Source organism: Lepisosteus platostomus, chromosome 3 (assembly GCF_059453375.1).
Source record: "Lepisosteus platostomus isolate fLepPlt1 chromosome 3, fLepPlt1.hap1, whole genome shotgun sequence".
Lineage (NCBI taxonomy): Eukaryota > Metazoa > Chordata > Actinopteri > Semionotiformes > Lepisosteidae > Lepisosteus > Lepisosteus platostomus.
In genome coordinates, this window is record NC_142613.1 from 71767954 (window position 1) to 71792219 (window position 24266).

At 40.1% G+C, this 24266-nt stretch overlaps 2 protein-coding genes and 1 long non-coding RNA gene across 11 annotated transcripts in view; 1 reads left to right on the forward strand and 2 right to left on the reverse strand.

Annotated features, from left to right (window-relative positions):
- nt5e (5'-nucleotidase, ecto (CD73)) overlaps positions 1 to 13925 on the forward strand; it is a 34309-nt gene extending 20384 nt beyond the window's left edge. Inside the window, exons 5-9 of the mRNA XM_088626708.1 lie at positions 1868 to 2022; positions 3328 to 3436; positions 3559 to 3708; positions 4861 to 5061; positions 12370 to 13925. Coding sequence (XP_088482834.1) covers positions 1868 to 2022; positions 3328 to 3436; positions 3559 to 3708; positions 4861 to 5061; positions 12370 to 12533 — 779 coding nt within the window. The 3' untranslated portion in view covers positions 12534 to 13925. The remainder of the gene's footprint in view (positions 1 to 1867; positions 2023 to 3327; positions 3437 to 3558; positions 3709 to 4860; positions 5062 to 12369) is intronic.
- Positions 682 to 19437, reverse strand: LOC148675398 (uncharacterized). 3 transcript variants are annotated; one of them, XR_015935516.1, is made up of 3 exons: positions 16812 to 19437; positions 16137 to 16721; positions 682 to 5444 (listed from the first exon to the last, which is right to left on the reverse strand). It is a non-coding gene; the product is annotated as an uncharacterized LOC148675398 (long non-coding RNA). The 3 variants fall into 3 exon arrangements; XR_015935517.1 differs by having other exon boundaries at positions 682 to 1330; positions 16137 to 19437; XR_015935515.1 differs by having other exon boundaries at positions 16137 to 19437.
- Positions 19438 to 23666: 4229 nt separating this feature from the next.
- snx14 (sorting nexin 14) overlaps positions 23667 to 24266 on the reverse strand; it is a 36162-nt gene continuing 35562 nt past the window's right edge. For 4 of the 7 annotated variants that reach the window (XM_088626714.1, XM_088626709.1, XM_088626711.1 and 1 more), the window contains one exon: positions 23667 to 23901. In XM_088626714.1, coding sequence (XP_088482840.1) covers positions 23860 to 23901 — 42 coding nt within the window. In that variant the 3' untranslated portion in view covers positions 23667 to 23859. The remainder of the gene's footprint in view (positions 23902 to 24266) is intronic. The other 3 variants (XM_088626710.1, XM_088626712.1, XM_088626716.1) reach the window with 1 other exon arrangement.

Sequence of the window (24266 nt, forward strand, 5' to 3'; positions counted from 1 at the left end):
CCTCTCACACAGGCTTCATAAAATGGTGCCTCTGTATTATGCCAGTGTGCTTTTGTCTGCCCCGCAGTGGACTGCACCCTGCTCCTGGGGGTAGCCCTGCCCTGTACCCTGTGCTGGACTGGCATCCTGTTTAGGGTGCAGCAGCACAGGGTTGGCGCTGGAGCCTATCTGGGCAAACAACGGGCACAAGGCAGAACTCACCGTAGATGGGACACTAGTCCATCACAGGGCACACATACAGTAGACACAAACACACTCACACCAGGGCCAGCTTTCCCAAAAGCCCACTAACCCACCAGCATGTATTTGGACCGCGGGAGGGAACTGGAGCACCTGGAGGAAACCCACGCAAACACAGGGAGAACATTCGAACTCCACACAGACAGCAGCCCAGGAATTGAACACAGGGCCCCAGCTCTGCAAGGCAGCACTGCTAACATTTGCACCACCCCTTATATATACATTCTAAATGCAAAACGTACACTTGAAAGCAATGATTTAAAATATTTCGTTAAAGAAAATAACCTTCAGGTAGAAGACCCTTGAGGTTTTAAAGACTACAGCAGGTGACAGACTATCATTTATTTGAGTATTTAATTCTATAACATACTGTTTTTATGTGGCTGTAGTTGTGCTTTAATGTTTTTTGTTTTAGTGATGGAATCAAGTCTTGCTACCAAGTTGCATAGGATACGATTTATTAGAGAATGTCCAGTCTTTTTGATACACACAGTAGCACGTGACTGTTAATTTTTAATGTCCATTCTGACACATTGCAAAATTAAATATTGTGAAAAGAGTTGGTTACTGAAAACAACCAAATAATACTCAAGTCATATTATATACTGTAGATTCACGTTATACTTTATAGGTACATTTTTGACTGATTTTATACTTCCTGGTTTTGTCATCTACAGAAGTAATGAAATCCAAGGATTAAAACTATTTTTATTATAAAACAAGCACATCAAACAAGCAAAAAAAGAAAATATCTTACTTAGTTTCTTCAATTTTGTGCTGTAAAATACATATGTAACAGTTTACTGAGTCAATGCTCATAGGCTGAAGAGCAGGCTTTAAGAAAAAAGTAGGGCAATTTTTATATTAATTGCGCTTTCCCTGCATTATTTTCAGGTGACTTGGTGTGCTGTAAAAAATAAACAAGAAAAAAAATAAAGAAGAAACTCCAGTCTGTCAGACAGAGCTGCATTCCTGTTGTGCTCTGTTGCTAAAACAGTCATTTGTTTTTAACAGTCAAAGTCTCTGCCTGTTGGGAGGCGAAAGCTGTTGTGTAATTCTCCCTCTGCTCATGGCTCAGTAGCTACTGGCGCTGGAGGGGAAGGGACAAAGATTAATAATAATGTAATAATAGTGAAATGTACATGAATAATAATTTAAAACTGTGATGTAATGATAATGATTAATAATTATAGCAAAGTGGCAAAAAATTCCTAACATGTAGATATCAGAGAACCAGAGATATGCATTGTACCTGGCCTGTTCTGTAGCTTAAATGTAAGAAAAAAAAATATTCTGAATGCAGTTATTAAAATGATTTTATATGTACTGCCTTACTTGATAATCTTTCATTTTGTATCAGCTTTTTTCCTATTGCCGAAAATGGTTAATTTCGCCATACTTGGAGTTCTTCGTTATTCTGTGTGGTTGACCTGGAAAAACATCTTTCAGGACAACAGAGCTGTATTTTTGTGTTTCAGATTTTAAGGGCTGGGCGTTGCTTTTTACCTTACAGCCTTCACTGGGTCTGACAGTTGTTTAATTGTAACTTGTAATTCTACCATTACATTTCAGTGCAGTCTCAATATTTTATTAATATTACGATTGTGTATTGTTTTTTTTGTTTCAGATACTAATGTGCGCGCAGAGGTTGATAGATGGAAAAAGGCACTCGCTAATTACTCCTCCCAAATTATCGGAGAGACCCTGGTTTATCTTAATGGTACCTTTGAAGAGTGCCGCTTTCGGGAATGTAACCTCGGAAATTTCATTTGCGATGCAATGGTGAGGACGTTCCTGGTTTTCAGTTCAAGGCTTCGACCTAAAACAATTCTCATAGAATCTTTGGTATTTACCACAGTTGTGACTTACATATATGCAGGGTAGAGCCACATGTTTTTCTGAACTTGTTTGTGTATTTCTTCTCAATGCTTTGACAAAGTTAAATCTTAAAGGTCGGTGGAAACAACAGGAAAACTACTGGTGCTACTGGGTAAATTATATGATACAAGCATGAATTCTTCGAATAGTAGTAACACAGTTATCCTTGATTGTTGTTTCTCTTAAAACCTTGTTGTGTATATTTCTGTACATTTCTACCATCCACATCTCAAATTGACTGAATTTGCTTTCCCCCTGTAAAGGCACAGTCACATGAAAAGTATTGTGTCATCAGTCACCTGTTGGGTCATTTGAATTTATTCCTGAAATAAAATGGGAGTAGCTCTTCTCCAGAGCACGCATTCAGGTTTTTGCATTCTAGATTACAAAGGAATTTCACATGCTTTCTAGAGTCTTGGACCTGAGCTTTAGATGGGTTTTTGTTTGTTTTTAATGACACATTTAAAATAGTAGAATAAAAACTTAAATATATTTGACTTAGATTTAATTGTCTATTCCTGGAGCTTAACACGCTACTGACTTTTAATAAACCCAAAGTATTTTTAAAGGACTCAAAGCCTCACAACTTTCTTGTGCTTTGAAAAGCTAAGAAGTTCAGCTAATGCTTTTTTTCAGCTCTGTTTTGCAGAAATCTAAGTTCAGTTTTAAATAATGGGAACAAAGAGGGCTGAACTCTCATTTAATGTTTTTAACATTGTGGTCTAATGTTTACGTCTTCTTTCCATATAGAACGGTGAATTAAAATACCTCTCAGAGATTGAAAATCTTAACTTCAGAACTGAAACACCGCTCCATTGTTTTATGATTGTCAACTGTTGTCATTGCTTTTCATTATCCTCCCATTTTTATTAATTTTGTTGGAATCTAAGATCAGGGAAATACATTGTTTTTTCAACTGTTCAACCTAAGAAACTTTGGACTAACTTTTGTCCACTGTCCCACATGAATGGCTGTTGACAAAAATAAAGTATATTTTCTCACCATTCCCTGACTGTAACTATTACATTTTATATTAACATCTTACCCACATTGTACAAAACCTTTGACACTCTTCTTCAGAGAGATTTAGTGGAAATTTGTTTTGTGTATGCCATTGGTTAAAACTCAAGTTACAGTAAACTTAAAGTTAAGTAACATAAGTTAAAACCTATCCTTTCGTTGTTTTGTTGTGTGTTATCATTTTTGTAGGTTAATCATAATATCAGATATCCGAGCGAGCTACAATGGAACCATGTCAGTGCCTGCATTCTGAATGGAGGCGGAATACGGTCGCCTATCGATGAGCGCACCAGAAATGGTACGTACAGTTTCCAAAAAGTAAAAGAAACCGATAGATATTTCATTTTCATTTTCATTTTTAATTTAAACTTCCTTGAAAGACATGAAGATGGTCATCTTTGTGAAAAATGACAATTCTAGGTTCCATCACCATGGAGGATCTTATATCTGTCCTGCCATTTGGAAGTACTTTCGACTTGGTGGAACTGAAAGGATCGACACTGAGAAAAGCATTTGAACATGCGGTCAGGAGATATGGAGGAAACACCGGAGAATTTCTGCAAGTATCTGGTAAGAGGTTTACTTTGATAACATTTCAGTTTAGGTGGAGTCATGTTGAAAAAGTCCTGTGTCAATGTGTTAAGTACTGAATGCCACCTAAAACAGAAAAACCACAACCTGGGTGACACCAAAAGTGTCTGCAGCCCTGATTCATTGCATTTTGCCGTACTGAAATCATGATCATTTCCTGCTGGTGATGAGGGTTTCTCTGCTATACATGACAGTGCACTAGACTGTGATGTTAACATAAGAAGAGCTATTCATTTACGCCTCATAATCACATTCATGTTCCCCATTAGGATGGCTTAGCAGAGTCACAACCGTTTGCAAAGTTCTTTCAGCACCATGTCATGTCATGCACTTCCTAATTGTCAGCATGTTCCCAGCTCACCTCTGTCACACACACATTAAAATGGCAGCTGCTAAGAACATACAGTACGCTATTGCTAAGCATAGGACTGTACACAGCCTTTGCTTTATAGGGCATGATAATGCACGGCTTATATGCAGCTTACAGAATAACCCGTGGCAGTTCCATTGTTGGAACTTGCAGTGTTTTGCTCTTGAATTGTTATATGATTACAATGATAGTAATACAATTGTATTTGTATGTGCTGTGTAAAAACTAAAAACACTGTACAATACCACCCATGTAAATCACAGAAGGACAACAACCAGGAACACTAAGTATTAAATTAAAAAAAAAATCTGTCTTTGCACAAGTATGATTCAAGCATCTCTGCAGTTTCCAGTGGATTTGAGTAATGAGTTTCACATGGGTGAAGCTTCTTCATTGGAGCCTTGTAATCTGTTGAGATAGAAGGCCTGAATGAGCAGGTCTCAGATGCTGAGTGTCCAACTATAAGTAACTTTTAAATAACCTGGCCCTTCCAGTGCATTATTCATGAGAACGGAAATCTTAAAGTCCACTTTAAATTTATAATGCTTTTACCGTACTTTATTGACTGTAGTAAACTAAAAAAAAGCGAGTCATTATGTAGTGCTTAAAGGGTCCAATATGCATAGAAACAAACAACATCCAACTACTTACAGCAGGTTTTAGGTAGTGTGCATAGGCTCATATCTTATGGCTGAAGGCTCAAGGTTTTGTCATTTTACCTACAAAATAACATTTAATCTTTATATGTTATTATGTTCCAGGGATACACATTGAATTTGATCTTTCAAGACAATCCTTGGATCGTGTGACTGATATACAGATTCTTTGCACGAGCTGCCGGGTGCCAAAATACGAGCCGCTTGATTCAGACAAGTCTTACAAGCTTGTTATCCCGTCCTACTTAGTTGAAGGGGGAGATGGTTTTACAATGATAAGGGATGAAAAGCTTAAGCACGACAGTGGTAAGTTTGTCAATGTCTTTCTTTTTCCCATAGAAGTGTTTTATTTCTTTTTTTATTGCTGTTGAAACTTGAAACATATATCAATGACATGTTTTGGTAAATAGGATTAAGGCTTTTTCATTTAAATGTCTTTTGGTCATCGCCGTGGTTTCCCAGCTGCAGAGCGCCGGTCTCAGATCTGACTGTGTGTGTGGAGTCTGCATGCGCTCCCTGTGTTTGCATAGGTCTTGCCTGCGTAGTTCAGTTTCCTCTCACAGTCGAAAGACATGCTGGCCAGGTTAACTGGTGTCTCTGAATTGCCAGAGAATCTGTACGTCCGTGCACTCTGTTGCCCTCTTTGTGTTCTGTGCGTGTCAGGTTAGGCTCCTTCTCACTGAGACCCTCTAGGGATAAAATGATAATTAAACAGGTAGGTAGGTCCCTTTTCAGTGCCACAATTTTTCTTAACCATCCGACACTGGAGGTGGAGGTGATGTGGACAGTATCACGCTCTGGCCAGCCTCTTACCTCCAGAAGGCTTAACCTCCAGTACTCACTTGGAAAGCAGGCTGAGTGGACCTGGGAGACATCTGGAAGGAATTAGAGCAAGCTAAATCACTTGCCCCTACCTGGGATTTAACCCAGGCCCTTCAGATCAGGAGCTAGACGCCCTTGCTGTTTGAACTACCACGGCTCCAGTGATAATAATGGATGGATCAATGTCTTTTTAGTTGATATTCTGTCATTTGTAAGCTAAAGGTAAGATAAAATAGCAAGATAACTTAGAAAAAATAGGCCCCCAGATACAGTTTATAGGTTCAAAACATGCTGTTTTAGATATAAGAGCTTTTTTATATGTTTATTTCTGTAAACAATCAAGCAATCAAAATGCTGAAGAAAACACACCCTCCCTCATGTCCCCACGCACAAAGCCATACCACAACAAAAAAAAAGTCAACTGAATCAATAAGCCGCCGGCTGCAGCAATGATAAAGATGGAAAAAAATCAAAACGAAATCATTGATTAAACTATCACAACTGCAGCCATGACTTAATTTTCTGTATCTCGGCACCATGGATTTGGGTTATGGGAAGTGGCCACAACCAGAAAAGCCCATTGACAGCAGAGGCCAGCCAGCGCAGTGCTCTCTTTTCTCCACTCATCATCCAATAAAAATGACGATGGTGAACAGGGGACTTCTTTCTCCGGACAAAGTGGAAGACATTTTCTTCCAAAACCAAAACATGTGGACCTCCCAACATTGAAACAGCTTTAAATAATGTGACCAATATTTCAGTGACACGCTCCCCTACATCACATCTACATGGTGTGTGGAGAGTGGTTGCTGACTTGCTGCCCAGTGAGATGTCAGACTCCCTACCTTTAGCATCACCTCTCATTGCTTTGCAAATGTTCTGGCGTATAAGGTTATTTTATCCCACCGAAGACCTGTGAAAATGATATAGAGAGGCGGTGGTGTTGTTTTGTACATCTTTTACTCTGGCCCACACCATAAAAATCCTCAGTAGGTTATGAGAAGGAAACGGTGGCTGTGTTGAGCGCTTGCCAAAACAATTGAAATGAATTAAAAGATTGAGCAAAAAAAAAAATGGGGTCAACAGATGTCAAATTCTTGTGTCTCCCTTCCTCTCCTCTGTGTAGAATTGGTTTCTTGATGCCCACAGCTCTTTTCTGACAGTGCTGTCATTTTCTAAGCTGGGAGATTGAATGTAGCGAGTACACTGTCCCTCTATATTCGTAAGCTTGTTTCATCGGTATTAGAATTTTTCTGAGCAGCTGCTCAGAGTTACATACAGTAGAGTTATGTAAAATGAGAACTGCTGTGAGTTTGAGAGGGTCATTGGTGACAAGACCACCTTATTTAATATCAAAAGCTTATTGATGATCAAATCTTAGTTGCAGGGCCCTCTTCCCCTATTTTCAATAGATTTTCTGTCTTGAGTTTCACTATTTCATCTTACACTGAGTTTTTCAAAATACACATCCCTTGTCTGATTCAGAGTTCAACTGTATTTCAGTAAATTCATATGGACTAATCCCTGGTGAGCTGCATTGTCCTCATCAGATGAAAACTGCAGCTGTAAAATCACCTTACTAATTAGATTACACTGACTTCCCAGTTAAAAGCGTCATAATGTTATGGAAATTGTGTTTCAACGAAGATTTTTTAAAAGTGAAAACTCTCAGCAGAGCACAGGGTGGATTCTACAATGCTCATATTGCTGCTCTGAAGCTACATACTGCATGTGGTGGATTAGGACAGGGGTCAGCAGCCTACAGCAGGTGTGCCATCGCTCACACACGAAGGGATTTTTAATGGCCAATGACAATGAAAGTGGTACATGTAAGAAAAGTCTAAAAAGCTACAAAGAAATGAAGCTGAAAAAACAATTAAAACTATGCTTGACTGTTCTATAATTTTCTACAATTTGCTATCCAATGAAAGTTCTTTGGTGTAGAAAAAAAACAAATCAGTTTTAGCTCTGTGGCTAAGGATCTCCGCCTGTTGCTGGAAGGTTTCCGGTTTGTATCCCACGGCTGGCAGAGGAATCCTACTCTGTTGGGCCCCTGAGCAAGGCCCTTAACCCCAGCTGATCCAGGGGCGCCGTATACTGTAAATGGCTGACCCTGCACTCTGACCCCCAGCTTCTCTCCCTGTCTGTGTGTCTCATGGAGAGCAAGTTGGGGTATGCGAAAAGACAAATTCCTAATACAAGAAATTGTATATGGCCAATTAAGTAATCTAATCTATGTTATTTTTAGTGAAGCTGGCCTATTGTTTTCACAGGAAAGCTTGCAATCCATGCCACTGATGTAGAGTCAAACATTTTGGACAAAATGGCAGTTGCTAAGAAAGCAAAGTTACTGTAGATCTTCACTTATTTTAGCCCTTTTAGAGAGATGAATACCAGTTTGTTCAACATAAAGACCATGCTGTTTGTGCTCTGAGTGCATGGGAATAAATATTGTACCACGATAAGCAATTCTTGCAAGACACTGTGACTCGGAATTTGAGATAGAATGCAAAGTGTGTGTCCTAAAACCCATGCTTGGCACAACTACAAGGGAAGACACAGCTACTTGTATTAATCATTTTGAGAAAAGGAATGGACATCAAGAAAATATTTCTGTGACGACTGACGGCAATCCTGCTGTGTTTGGGAAAGCAGAAGGAATTCAAAAAGCAGATTCGTTCATTCATTCATTGTGGATCACATTGGCCACCCCAGAGTAAATTTGTATTTTGCTATTCATCAGGGGAACCTTTGTGCCAGGATTTTGAATTCAGAGTTTAACTGTGTTGACAGCAGTAGTGAAAATAGTGAATGACCAGCAGCGCCTCGGAGCTCCTAGCCTCGTCATTCTGTTTTTGCTCCTTGTTCCTGTTCCAGATCACATTCCGGATCCCTTTCCGGATTTTAACCTTGTCCCGACTTTGAATTTTGGACTGCGCCCAGATTTCCCCCTTGGACTGTTCTGGACTTGTTTGCCTGCACTCCCCTCTTGCACCCGGTCACCGTCGGCACCACCCCCTGTTCGCCATCCCTTCCTTTCCTAACTGTGTATTCCCTGTAGCCCTTTTCCAGTCACTTCCGGATTATATCCTCTGCAGAGGGTCCTAAACTACGCCCTACATGGGAGTCAGGACCGGCTCCCATAATACTATGAGCCTGAGACTGGAGATCTCAGCAGGGGAAAGCATGGCCAAGGAGCACACTAAATGATATGACGGGCATATTCATTTATGAACTTCCGAGATTATTATATTTTAGTATTAAGGTTTACTAATCAAAATGGACGGACAGATATTATTGGCATTAAAAAGTATTCATGGCAGATGCATCCACCAAGTGCAGGAGCGAAGTCTTGTGGGACTCCCCTTTTGAAAGGTTACTGATCCCAGGCTTAGGATTTTCTTTAAAGGTGGTGCAAAGCTGGCCAGGCACCACAGGGTTTAGTGGAGTTTGAAATTTCCCCAGCTTACTACACATCAGCAATGTTCACTGGGCAGACATCTGTGTTGTGGATTTGCCAAGAGGCATGTGGCAGCCAGCACTGTTCATCTCCACTTTCAGACTCATCCGCCCATTATCAGAAAGCCATTTGTCCCAGAAGCATTCAGCACAAAGCAGGACTAAGAGCACATGACTGCTCACACGCCGAATGAGACACCAGTCCACCACAGAGCCACCGAGAGGGGAAACTTTGAACAGCCAATCAAGCCTGACCAGTGTCTCCTTGTGGGGGTGGAAGGAAACACCCAGGTAAACTCCACACGAATGCAAGGGAAATGGGCAAACTCCACTCCAGCATTCCAGCATCCCTTTTCAGAATCGAAGCCAGGGCTGAAGAGCTACGAGACGGTAGTGCTAACCATCACAGCACCACAATTTCTACATTCAATGTCAAAAGAAACACATATCTAATTGTTACAGGCCGGGGCGTCTCAATCTGACACCAGGTTTTACTATCAGGGTCAGTGAGTCCAATTTGGAGCAAAACATTGAATGGAATGAGAAAATCAGGTCCGGATACCAGCAGGCCTTCCAAGTAAATGGTAAAGGTGTATAATTACACACTGCCTATTCTAAGGAAATGCCAACCAGTAATTCAGCTGTTTTTGTTCCCAGCAAGATAGCAGAGTAATGATGATTTTTTTTTTTAAATAGTTCAAATTTTTAAAAGAAAACCAAATATTTACAAGTATTAACAGAAACACATGTATTATTTACAATGACTGTGGGTACTTGTGTCCAGCCTTTTACAGAACAAAGAAACGGATCTCAACTCTGCAAATGAGTAACGCATACCTTTTTACAGGAACTCTTTTCTTATTTAAGTAAAGAGCCTGTTCAGTATGACGTTACTCTGTAAATAGATGGAAACCAAACCTTTCTACCAAACCATAATCAAAATACAAAAAGAGATTTATGGTGCATGATGGACCCTAAAAAAAGACAAATAAATATTCCCACAGCTATAAGACAATATAGCCTTTCCTATATATAAAATTAGTCTCTTCTGTGCTCACATTACTGCGAGTTTTCTGTACTTTGTCCTGCAAATTAGGAAGTCCCCCCACAGTGCCGTTTCTGTGGGTGGAAGATTGGAGAGAGCTCTTTCTTTCACATTTCTTTGAAAGAGTGCCTGTGCTCTTAATTACACTGTATTGAGGGCCTGCCTTTTTACTCTTCTGGTTGACTTTCTGGTGTGTGGTTCTGGTTGTTTTTTTAAGCCGGCAACAGTGGATGGGCCTCTGGCCAGTGTGACTGCCTCAAGATAAGATAAGCAACAGCCCTGCCTCCAACACTCCAATGAAGCTCATGTTCTTGCTGTAAAGATAAGAAATACTGAGAGGTGTAGTTGAACTCTTGGTACCCTATCCGAACACAACAATATCTAACGTAATATATCCCTGTATTTCCTTCCAAATTCAAACAAAAATGTTTTTTCAGCCTTTTTCTCGCGTTTGTTATTATTTAGTCCATGCAGGAGCACAAATATGTTAAGCTTTGATTCAATGTCTGTTCTTTGGCTTTTGATCAATCTGTTATAATAATAATATAATATAAAAATAGTTATATAATCATATCTGCACATTTCTATTAAAGAAGCACTACCACCTGTATGTTCTTGAGCATCTACACAGCTGTCTCGTACGTCTGCTTTACTCTGTAGCATCTTCTTCGTACATCACATTTTCCCATTTGGTTTCAGTTTTTCATTATGTGTGTGAAGACGGGTCTTCCTTCACTGTTTTTAAGGACAATGTGGCAGTCTGTTTTTCTTATGTGTTGATAGTTAACTTTGAATGATTACCTAGAATGGATAAAATTATTGTACCCATTAAAAAAACAAAAGAAGGCCACTCTAAAAATAAGTGATTCAAATGTTTTATCTGCCTGTTATCTGCACATTCAGCTTTTCAACTTCCAGGTAAGGGATTGCCTTTTCTCATCATAACATGTTCGCTTATCAGGGGCTTTTCATTATGACCTTCCTTCTCAATACCAGTTATGGAGAAGTAGGATATTACTTTAGAAACCTTTAGGTTATTTGCTTAAGGTAGTAAGCATTTCCTGTCACATATCTAAGTGAAAGTGCTGAGCAGGACCTGAGCAGAGAAAAAAAGAGCAGTGAAGAAGCTTTTGCATATATATATATCTGTGTGACCTTCTTAAAATTCTCACAGGTTTTTCTAAATTTGTAGAAATAAGAAGGTGATCTCTTAATATATCAATTTAAAGTAAAATGGACGTATAATTCTAAAATATCTGAATGTCTCTTGTTATTTCAATTTTGTTGTACCTGATATTTGTAAATAAGTCATATTTCTAGATAATCTGTAATTTTATCGGTTATTTAGCACAATGCTTTCCTAATGACGGTTGATTTTTGATGCCAAAAAGTGCTTCCAACAAGTAATGAGAAGGGTGAATTCTTATGGAATCAAAATATTGAAGGATAAATGGGATGTTTTTATGTAGTTTTTTTGCTGCTATTTAACTTTTTTCACATACAAAATGTTTAAGTTTTTGCATTAGAGTTTTGGCTAAAAATATTTACTTAGAAAAATGTGTACAGTATATTGGTTGTGAACTGAATGGGATATCATTGAAAAGGGATTAATACATTTGCTTGGCCCTTTAGTTTTCTGCACTTTTGGTGTTTTAATTTTTGACTCGCAAAATCCCTTTACAGATTCTGTTTCCCAGTCAAAAACACTAAAACACTGCTAAATGTTAAACAAGGTGACTCTCTAAATCCCTTTACAGATTCTGTTTCCCAGTCAAAAACATAAACATTTTTTCTTTTCCCATCACAGCTGCTAAATGTGAGTTTTATAGAGTTTACAGGCGATGCTGACCACTAACCCCATAGTTTAACTCACATTTTACTCCTGCAATTTACCAGGTCAGTGTCTCAGAACCAATTCCACATGCATGATGCATCAGTTCAGAATCAAGCCCGGGAGATTTGTGTTTCAATTTCCAGAAAACAAGTCATCTTTGACCACTGTTAAAATCTGTTGAACTAAAGGACCTCGTCATAATTCTGAGATTTTAAGTCACAACTGCGAGATATAAAGTTGTAATTCTGAGATTTTAAGTCGCAATTGCGAGAAATAAATTTGTAAATCTGAGATACAATGTCACTATTGCGAGATACCATAGCAAGTTTTTTTTTACTCCCTGGCACAACAGGCTTCCCTAGGGAAACAGATGTGAGTGTGAGTGAAATGCATTTTCCTGTAACCGCTAATGGTTCAGGGAGAAAATAAGGGTGTTCCATTTATTGTCTTTCAGGTGATCTTGACATAGCTGTAGTTTCGAGATACATTGCTGAACTGAAGAGGATCTATCCAACAGTGGAAGGACGTATTAAGATTGTAAACTTGGCAAATGCTAACAAAGGGAGTTTGAACATGCTGTTTCTTGCTCTGGCTTGTGCCTTGGTTTATTTTCTCTAAGACTCCCAGGGCAGAAGCCCTCTTCCTCAGTTCACACTTCAGTGCACTCATCAGGAAGACAACCGTATTCATACAGTTTTCAACAGTTCCCACTTCATAATTTGCCAGGATTTTGTCCAGGATTTACTTTCATTTTGAATTGCTTTATTCATTTAATTGAAGTGAATCTGAACTGTTATGTAAGAGAAGACAAACTACTTTATTATTACAACTTCAGCTTAACCTACTTATAGGATAACTTCTAAAGTCCCATCTAAAGACCAGTGTTTAAAAAAGTGGACATGAGTGTATCAGTGATATCTTCAACTTATCTGGGAAATATAATTTTAATACAAAATGATGTCTGCTCCCTGTAATCAGTGATCAATGGATTTTACATCAAAACATTGTTTTAGAGTAATTAATTTTGGTGCTTATATTGATTGTGTTTTTATGTTTTTAATGTTTGGAGCAAACTCTTTGAATGCTTTTTCTTCTAGGATACTTTCTCAATGATTTTCCTGCAAATAGTGATTTTCAAAAATCGCATACAAAAAAGAAATACAGATTCTATTCCCGTCCCACTTAGAGAAATGCAGGTCTGGCTTCAAAATACAGTATCTGGTCAATGTAAATATTCTGTGTTTACAAATTGTACCTCAGTCATATGTTTTCAAGAGCCAGAAGTAGTATCTATAAGAGAAGTTCTTGGTTTTGAGTATTTATTCCTGTACTAGAATTAGTGATAAGACAATACACATGCTCGCCAAAGTAAATTAAGTGCTTTTTTATGTCAAGGATGCTAGTCACTACAGTTCAACTCTTTTTGGCTTGTCCTGCATCACAGAGAGGAGCCTTTCCACACAAAGAGGAGTGAGACAGGTTACAAGCTGCTTTTGCTCACACAATGTGGCCTTCTGTAAATACTGTTTCATGAAGTCCAAAAATTAAGTCCAGGAACAAAATAAAGATCTAATAGCATTTTACCTTCCTAAACTTTAAACTACAGTTGTTTAAACATCCAGATTGTTAGCCAATTTTTAGAAGCTCCACAGATTAATGTAAATCCTTTCCCACATAAATCTTCAAATGGCTTGTATGTGTGCCTACCACACCCTTATATACTCTGAATGCTTTATATGCTTCAGTTGCATCAACTTACAAAAGTAGGTCCCTGTGTGGTGTTATAAATGTGGTGCTTCAGTATTTGTTTACAGAACACTTGAAGAAGTTTGAGATTTTTCTAACAATTTTCTAAATATTCAAAGAGCCTACAAGCCAGAAAAAACAGGAAATTATTTTTTTCTTTTGTTGATATACATTTTATTGTATTTAATTATACTTAAATCACCAGTATTTACTGTTTGTATGCTTTTTTGGTTAAAAAATAAATCAAATCTACTTCATAACAAATGTGTGTTTCCTGAGTGTTTGTTATCCTCGGCGTGATGATGTTCTTTATTGTTCTTGACAATTCTACAGGGATGTAGAATCCCCTAACACCATTGTGAATCTTTTTGACTATGACTATTCAAGTAGAAAATAAACATTCAAATATCCAAACCATCTCTTTAAAAATACCCTAAAACACTGCACACGTTAGTTACCCAAATTAGTTTTCACATGGTCAAATAACCATTGATCAGTCTTGCAGTACATTATGCCATCATGGCTTAGAAGACGTGTGACGAATTTAATACATTGTACCGGCTATCTCAGTACATTGCTCACTTCAGAAGAGCTGGAGAAACAAGCAGGAAATGGGATTCCACTTAAACCAATTTATTCAGCATGAATGCAAGTGAAAATTGAGTGTGTCCGTATTCAGTGTTTTTTAGCATCAGCCAGGTGGGAGTAAGTGAAGAACGCAAGGCGATCACGGTGTGTGCTGGGACCTCAGTATATTGTTAGATTGAAAAGAGCTGGAGATCCCACAAACAGGACACACAGCGAAGACTGAAGAAGCAGACCGATTGGGAAATGCTATGGGAAAGTTATTTCTTTTCTTGTTGCAGATCCTCGTCCTTCCAACTCAGAGCTCCAGTTTCCATCTATGTTTCCAGCCAGTGGCCCTATCACCCTGCAACTCACAACTGACAACAGTCTCGTGAAGAATGATGAAGCCACTTCACAGATGGGGATTATTAGGAGGCCATGACTGGAAAGGTGAGGGGGAAATTTCGCCAGGACACCGAGACAACACCCCTACTCTTTTTGAGAATCGCCCTGAAATTTTCAACGAATCTGGAAGGCCAGGAACTAAACTTTACGTCTCATCCAAAGGACAGCACAACTTTACAGTATAGTGTCCCCGTCATTATACTGGGGCATTAAGACCCACCCCACAGGGTGAGCGCCCCCTACAGACCCCACTAACACCTCTTCCAGCAGCAGCCTTAGTTTCTCCCAGGAGGTCTCCCATCCAGGTACTGGCCGGGCTCACACCTGCTGAGCTTCAGTGGCTAGTTGTGAGTCGCAGGGTGATATAACTGTTACTAACTGAAGTCTGGGAACAGCCTGAGCTCCTAACCCAATATTGTTTATTAATTTCTATATCAATGAGCTAGCAGAGGTGTTGGCACAGTCTGCAGCCTCTGTCCTCACACTACACAACACAGAGATCAAGCTCCGGCCCTGGGCTGGTCCTGCTGCCACCCACAGACCAGGGGCTGCAGGGCCACTGACAGTTCAACTGATCAGAGTCACGGTTTTGCAGAAGAAAGCCACATCTCAGATAAAGAAGCACCACTGAGGAAAGTGTATGATTCTCAAACATTTGAAACTGTAATCCGACCCACTGCCCTATATGGCAGTGAAATGTCAGATTCAATTGGAAACCAGGATTGTACTAAATACAACAAACACCCTATTGAAAGACTTCAATAGAAACATTCTCCATGAGAAGAGAAAAACACCCAGCACAAAGGTTGTATACAGCATGTACAAACCAGTGATTAATAAAGTTTACGATCTGCTGTTAAATTACAATATGTCATAATCACCTTAATCAAAGAGAAGCCATGTTCTGTATACATTCTTTTTTAACCACATTTAGTAAGTTTCATTCCTCATTGCAGCTAAAATCAAAAGTGAACAGAGGAACCCTACTCCATTGGGCCCCTGAGCAAGGCCCTTAACCCCAACCGCTCCAGGGGCGCTGTACAATAGCTGACCCTGCGCTCTGACCCCAGGGTTCTCTCTCCCTGTCTGTGTGTCCTGTGTGTCTCATGGAGAACAAGCTGGGGTATGGAAAAAGACAAATTCCTAATGCAAGAAATTGTATATGGCTAATAAAGTGATGTTATGTTGTGTTATAAAAATGGAGAAAATGTGGCACAGCTGCACATCTGTGTGGAACAGAACATCCTCAAAAACTGTCGGGGCCAAAGCCATTGTTGAAGAAAAAGCACATCAATATTCTAGTCCCAGGTCATCACATCTCTTGATTTCAGTTCTGCACATTTAACAATTCACATTTACATTTAACTGTAGAGCATTTGGCAAAAGTATTCAGATACTGCCTATCATGTCCCATTTTGTGAAATTACAAAATAATGCCTACATTTTTTAAAATTTAATTTTATTCAAAACCAGACTGAAGATATCTAAATGTCAGTGCAGTACCTGGAAATACATCTGCCCTCTGATTCACTTTTGTTTCACTTTCCTCCCTGCAGAAATCCTCAGGGCTGCTTTTGTCGTTGTATTTGAGGGTTGGGAGTACTTGTATCAGGTCCCCTCATATTCTGTCCCGTTCAAGCTGAAAAAGGAAGAGTTCTTTCAGTCTGCCAGTGTGGGACACTCCCTTGAGCCCTAGAAATAGCTGCTATTCTCTGGATTGATTCCATAGCAGTGTAGGCATCCTCTCACGAGGCACCAGTAAATGTAGGGGTTTTGTGCATTTACTGGGACAATTATTAATTGTAGCAGTAAGTCACAAAATGATTCTTTGATGGCTATTAAAAGACCAACCTTGCGGGATGCAACTTCTACACTAGATACTCAAAAGCAAGTACATCACTCATAGGAATTAAATTGATATCAACTGGTGTTGAGGTAACAATTGAATTCTCGAGCTGTAATGCAAAAGGTTGAATACTCATCCAATCGGTGGGATTCAGATCTCCCGCGGGCACAAAGGAACATTGGCAGGCTGTTGCTGTGTCCAATCGGCACTCTCTGGCTCGGTGCCAGGCAGTGGTGTTGTGGCTGGAGAGAAGTGGAGAGAAGGATGAAGAGATTCTTGCTGCGATCAGGTGAGCGTTCGCGGCGGTTCACGAGGCTTGCTGCTGGGCTAACCTCGGGCGGATCCTTTGATTACGCGCTGGCGACCTCCGTTCTCAACTCTTAGAACAAAGGAAAGTCCTGGCACTCAGACACACTGGCCGTTACGTGATTGTCCGGGCTGAGTCTGAGGATGTCCAGGAGGAGTCCTGTGCTGCCTGTTTTACCTGGAGGAACTATGGTCGTTCCGTGGGCATCCGAGACCCACGTGGGGTTACCCTGCCCTGTTAGTTCCTGATTGGCTGATGATGAGTAACAATGCACTCTGACCTTAGAGTTGTAAACAACTTAGGATGAAACTCTCCCTTGGAATCTCCCAGACAGTAAGGCGCCAGAGATGACCACTTATTAGGAAGGCTGATGTGGTCTGATGAGGCACTGGGAGTTGTTCCTTATCAGGAAGCTCTATCAGCTAGAAAAACACCTTAAATGTGAATAATAATAATAATAATAAACTTTATTTTATATAGCGCCTTTAAAGGTGGCTTCTCAAAGCGCTTTACAGGATGACAATAACAATAAATAAGAAGACTACAACAATAAATAAGAAAATTTCACAAGACAGGACACAATTATGATTACAACAATACAACAGTAACAATAGAGGAGACCGTAGAAGATGGTATTAAGAAGAGCAGAGGGGTGAAGAATGGAACCAGTTAAGTAAAGGCTTTTCTGAAAAGGAGGGTTTTGAGTCTGGATTTGAAGGAGTTTAGAGAAGGTGACTCTCTAATATCCTTGGGCAAAGAGTTCCAGAGCTTGGGGGCATAGCAGGAGAAGGCCCTGTCGCCCATACAATGTAGACGGGCTTGGGGGACAGTAAGGAGGGCAGAATTTGAAGAGCGGAGGTTGCGAGGTGGGGAGTAGGGCGATAAAAGTTCAGACAGGTATTGAGGTGCCAGGCCATGTAAAGCCTTGTAGGTGAGCATGAGGATTTTAAAGTCTACGCGGAATTTGACCGGAAGCCAGTGCAAGGACTCCAGGATAGGAGTAATGTGAACACTTGCACTAGACCTGGTCAGGATTCTGGCTGCTGAATTTTGGACATACTGCAGCTTGTTCAGAGTAGATTTAGATACCCCAGGGAGCAGAGCATTGCAGTAGTCAATTCGAGAGAATACAAATATGTTGATTAGCTTTTCAGCCACAGTTAATGATAGCATAGGGCGTAGTCTTGCGATATTTCTAAGGTGAAAAAAAGATGTTTTGACAGTATGCTGTACATGTGGGTCGAATGTTAAGCCAGAATCGAATATAACCCCAAGGTTTTTCAATTTTGATTGGAGCTCAAGTACAGAGCCATCTACAGACAGGGTTACAGGACTGGCTTTACGAAGTTGATGGGGGGTACCAATAAGCATGACTTCAGTCTTGTCACAGTTAAGATGAAGGAAGTTTTGAGTCATCCAAATTTTTATGTCAGAGATGCAATTAGATAGAATAGAGACAGCCACATCAGTGTCGGGTTTGGTATGGATGTATATTTGAGTATCGTCAGCGTAAAAATGAAAGCTGAGGCCATGTGATCTTAAAAGCTGACCAAGTGGGAACATGTAAATGCTGAAGAGCAAGGGGCCCAGTATTGAGCCCTGAGGGACACCAGACTTGACAAGACCAATTTCAGACCTGTACCCATTGAGAGAGACAAAGTGACAGCGATCAGTGAGGTAAGACTTAAACCATTTGAGGGCAGTGTCAGAGACTCCAAACACAGTCTCGAGACGAGAAAGCAAGATGTTATGGTCAACAGTGTCAAAGGCAGCACTGAGATCAAGAAGGATGAGTATGGAAAGAGAACCAGAATCAGAAGCTATTAGGAGATCGTTGGTGACTTTGACTAGGGCGGTTTCTGTGCTGTGAAGTTGACGGAAGCCAGATTGGAGGGGTTCGAAAAGGTTGTTTGTCATGAGGTGGTTATGTAACTGAAGTGTGACAGCACGTTCTAGAATTTTAGAGAGAAAGGGTAAGTTGGAGATGGGGCGAAAGTTGTTAAGATTGTCGAGAGCCATGTTAGGCTTCTTTGGCACTGGGGTAATAGCAGCAGTTTTGAGGACCGTTGGTACAATGCCGGTGCTCAAGGATTCATGTATTATATTGAGGACAATGGGACAGAGAGAAGAGAAACAGGACTGGAATAAAGTGGTGGGAATGGGATCTAAAATAGATGTGGTGGGTTTCATGCGCGTAACTAGTTTGTTTAGGGATGCTGAGTCAAGAAGAGAGAAGCTGGAGAGACGGGAACCAGAGAAGTTGGATGAGGATGGAGGAGGTGTGGAAATTATATCCGTAGTGGAGAGAATGTGATGCCGGATGTTGTCAATCTTAGAACTAAAGAAATCTAAGAATGTGTTGCAAAGTTGTGATGAGGCAGGTAATGTGGTGGGGCAGTTTGGCTTGAGCAGTCTGTTGATGGTGGAGAAAAGTTGTCTGGGATTGTTTTGGTGATTTTCAATGATGTGAGAGAAGTAGGTGGATCTAGCAGACTCTATAGTAACCTTATAATCAGATAAGTAATCTCTCCAGGCCTGATAATGTACATTTAGGCCGGAAAGACGCCACCTACGCTCAAGTTTGCGAGAGGCTGCCTTCATGAAACGCAGATGGTCATTGTACCAGGGGGCAGGGCGAGAGAAGGAGATGGTTCGAGTTTTTAAAGGAGCAAAGGTGTCGAGGGTAGATAAAAGAGCATTGTCAAGTAACTGTATTTTGTCCTCTAGAGGGTCAGAGGAAGAGAAACAGGATAAGGAGGACAGAACAGAATTTGCAAACCTTGGGTGATCAATTGATCGCCAGTTGCGGAAATTTACAGAGCGTGAGGGGGAAGTGTTAGAAACAGGTAATTCCAGATTGAAGAGAATGGCTAAGTGGTCAGAGAGGCCTAGATCAAGGGGGGAGCAGTGGGTGAACCAAATGGAATGGCCTCTTTGTATCCAGCACCACTGAGATGAGGGAGAGAGACTGGCAAGGGAGCAGCAAACTTAATTCCTGTATTTTTAATAAGCCTTGCCGCTACAGCAGAAATATCTTTTTGTCATGTGTTGAGCAATATTGTTCACAATATCATAAATGAGGCCTTGTACAACATTACCATATCATCACTTATTTTAAATTCTAAACATTTCGCTATCTTCACATTTTGCTTGCCTTTTTATGGCTTCCCTTCATTGTCTGGAAGTCAGAAATGATGCGTCAATGTAAACACATAAGTCCTTTTCAGGAGTAGCCACATCCAGATCAGCATTTCCCGTTTATATTTATAATTTATGATGACCTCAATTCATGCAGCTTAAACTGACCACACTTTTTTTCTGTTCCTGAACTTTTAAACAAAAAGGACCATACAGTCCTAACGACATTAGTGATGCACAAAACAGCCTTTCTTCACTGAGCATTGGAGGGTATCTCATTATCTGTGCACATATTTCCTCACAATTACAGATGTCTACAGCTAACAAAGTCTGTACTGGTAGTGAAATTATTTGGAAATAAATGCATCCTGTGTTGAGATCAGCTGGCAATAAAACATGCTCCCTAGCGAGGAAAAAGACAGCTATCACACCACTAAAAGACTAAACAAATATTTCCAGGCTACTATATTTCCAGAAAACACATCTGTAATTTAAATTTTTGAACATTTTAACACGTAAGGATGCTCTTGTTGGCAATGTATGTGCATCAACCTAACAGAAATGCATGTAGAACTGCTTTTTTTCTAGAATCAGTAACAAATCATTACTGAATTTTAAATCTTTCAATGAATGGAGTTTGGTAACAACACCTGCAACCTGTTGCATACTCTTCTTTAAATTGCAAAAACTACACTTTATAAGTACATGTACTAAAGAAATACTGAAGAGAATAGAAACGTTATTGCATCCTCAAAACAACATACTACAGTATGTAAAAAGATCTTTCAACAGTCATTATGATGTTATACATATAGGCAAAAACCCCACTGAGCATTTCTATATGACTCATAATCATACGATTATGAGTCATATGATTCAAAATAATTTAGCATCAAATTGTTTAAAATTAATAATAATAATTCCTTACACTTATATTGCGCTTTTGCTGGACATTACACTCAAAGCACTTCACAGGTAATGGGGACTCTCCTCCACCAGACTGTAGCCAGAGTGCACCAGTATCACACTGTATCACAGTATCACAGATTTGACGATCTGACAAAGGCAGTCATATCTGTGTCTTCAGAGGTCAAGGTGTGCCCTCACGCTGTATTCTACACCAAGGACTGACCAGAAACACAAAGATAAAAGGACTGTGAGCTAATTGTTTCATGTTTGCGCATAAGACACCCTGTAAATACAAACACGTGGAAAATGCCAGTTTTTCAAATAACCTAGATATATGTTCACTTCTGTTCTGTGAAAATAAACATATTTTCAAATATTCCCGCGGTCTGCGTGTGTGAGATGGTCCCTTGTTTCTCGGATGTGTTATGAACTGTGTAAACATTGTACATAGTGCCCCTTTAAAAAAACACCCTGAAGTCCTGGTTCCTTTTCAGGTTGGCGAATGTGCTTTGCATAAAAAAGAGCAACAATGGTTCAGAAAGTTCAAGTCATTTTAAATACGTGACTCGACAGACAGGTAGAATCTTCATCTGTCCCTCGATGCCTATGTTTATTTAAGAAAGAGGCAATGCAAAACTGATTTCTTCTTCAGATATTTAAAAAAGGACACCGCTACGAGGTATTAAGACGTGTTCGTTAAAGCCTCTTCGTAAGAACATACAATTGTTTGCTACTGTTCGCTTTTAAAGGCTACACTCGTGACTCTTCTGATTCGGGTATGATATTGGAGACAAATTTAATTTTCCTGTTCACACAACAGCTGGTAACAGAGCGCTTGAACTTGGTCAAAGGGCACCGTCCATGGTCACGTGATCACCGGAAACCCAAGGCGCTACATCTCGGAAACGAAAGCAGCACAAACGCTACATCCAACGGCACAAACGTAGCACTAACGAATGAGGTCGGTTTCATCTTTTGTGCTGTCTGTAGGGGGGCCAACTTCACGGAGCTTCAACGATTACATTGAAAAATACAAAACAAGTGCAAAAGGAGAAAGAGAAGAGTAGGGCTCATTGGCACAGTCAAACCACACACATCTAGTCAAATATGCCTTAATTTTATTCAGTATAATACATACTTTTAGGCCTGGAATTATATCTGGTTGCTCTTCTCTGAACTGATGCAATATTTTAGAATGGTATGACCAAAAAGTACACAATATTCTCAGGGAGGCCTTATCAGTGCATTATACAATTTTAGCAGAACATCCCTCCTCAAGCTCAAATACAGTGCGATCAGCACTTCATTGCTTTTAATGTGTGTTTTGCAAAATCATGAAGGTGATAACAAAACAGTGTTAGAATAGGGCATGCAGCCCTCACAGCATTTTAAGGAACAGAGAACAATTACAAAACGTCTTTTTAAACATCAGACTAAAACGAAGGCTTGAATCTTGTGACCTGGCAGTGTGAGCGGATTTTAGGAAGGCAGCTGGAATCATCACAAAGTCCTGCTCATGTTATCACATTGTGAAAGGGTCTTAGGAATGCTCTAGACTGGCATCCTGTCCGGCGATACCTGTAGGTAGATTTTTTTTTAACTTATGCTCATGGAGTTACACATTACGGCTCCTCTGTATCTAGGCGCTATGTTGTCCCTTTAGTCTTCTGTACATAGGCTTCGCTCAGCTGATTCTGGTTTACTGCACGTTCCCCTGTTTGTCTACAACCCGTCTTAAAAGTCTTTTGTCTCCGTGTTCCAAACTCTGGAACAACATCGCCAAAGAAAACAGCACTGAGCCACATCGGTTGCTTTCAAAATTCAGCCAAAAAACATGAAAGCTTTTAGCATGTTTTGTTAACCGACTCTTTAATCTTGTTTGAAAGCTTTGTGTTCAGCGTTGTGTAGGTTTCTTTTACTTCCAGTGCGTGCTTTTTCTGTGTGGTGTTGTGAGATGATCGCTTTTAAATGAACTGTATAAAATGATTTATTACTATACAGCAGCGGTCTCTTCTTCCTTCAACTTTCCGCTCAGAACCTTACAGACCACCCTCACAGAGGTGGAAAGTGTGTTTCAAAGTGGAAAGTTACAAAATCATTTGGTCTGCTTTTTCACTCACTTGCCCTTTTCTGGTATTTCTAACAAACGCTGTGCCTAGTTCAGTGCTGGTTTGGATTGTAATTATATGGTAAGAACATGCCATACGACACTGAGTCTAAAATAGCAGTCTGGGTCAGATGAATTGTAGGTCTTACCAGAAAGCAGCCCCACCCTTCCCCCCTCAGAATGTTTTTTTTGTGCTCATTTCCCTCTTTTAAAAAAGTAAGATTACCTCCCTGATAAAATGATGACATTCTATTAAGTTTCCATCACGGTTTATTTTCTTCTAAAAAATATTCAGATTTAAGCAGCTTCTGAAATAAAATGTTACATCCAGTGGAGCGGAACTACAAATTACTCTTTACAAGATATTTGATTGTTAGAAATGAACTTAAATTTTCTTTTGTTTATTTAACAATTCAGAGAGGAACAGGAATCTGCTTAAAGGCTCGGCACACAATAATGTGAGCGATCTGTGGTATGAAAAAACAATTTTAACAACTGGATTCCCTCCAGCTCTGCCCTGGAAAACTTTCCATCTTCATCTGCAAATTAGAACACATTCAGCCAAGCTCTCATTAGGCTTGGGCCTCTGTATGGATACAGTGTAATACCGAACCACAGCTGGAACAGTTTGGTTTGTGGCATAAATGCTGCTGGTCATACACTTTGTTCTGTTTTATCAAATGAATTTCCACCCAATTTATATATACAAAGAACTCAAGACACCTCTTCAAATCAATAAATATGCTTTATTAGTGCAATATAATAGATGGTTGTTAATGTAGTCAACGGGTCTTTTTCCTCTCGTCACATTGAAATTTAAAAGCTCTGTGCAGGAGGTCCAGGTCTTCAAGATGTGTTTGCACTATTTACAACACAGTATAGTGCACATCCTTTGGATCAAGCTGCGGCTACTCGCCTTCTACATCCAAGGTGCCATAGTGGAGACCTCCTTTTGTACCTGCTGGAGACAGCAAGTGTTTTCATTAGAACAACCTTGAAACGTTTAAACCTTCCAAGGCAAACGTCCAATAAATGGGTTGTCACAGTACAGTTTGGATGCAGGAAAGGGGAGAGCTTTCATTTTTTTTTTTTACAAAGAAATGAACGGTGTCCATGTTGCCAGGCACTAACATGCACCTTGGTATCCATCCATACAGCCGTCTCTTTACCACTTCATCCAACACAGCGCCGCAAGGGAGGGGAGCAGCAGGCGCAGAGCAGGGTACACCCCAGCACAGCGCGCCGATCCCTCGCAGGGCGCACACTCACACCAGGGCCAGTCTCCCAGAGGCGTGTCTTTGGGATGAGGGAGGAAACGGGAGCACC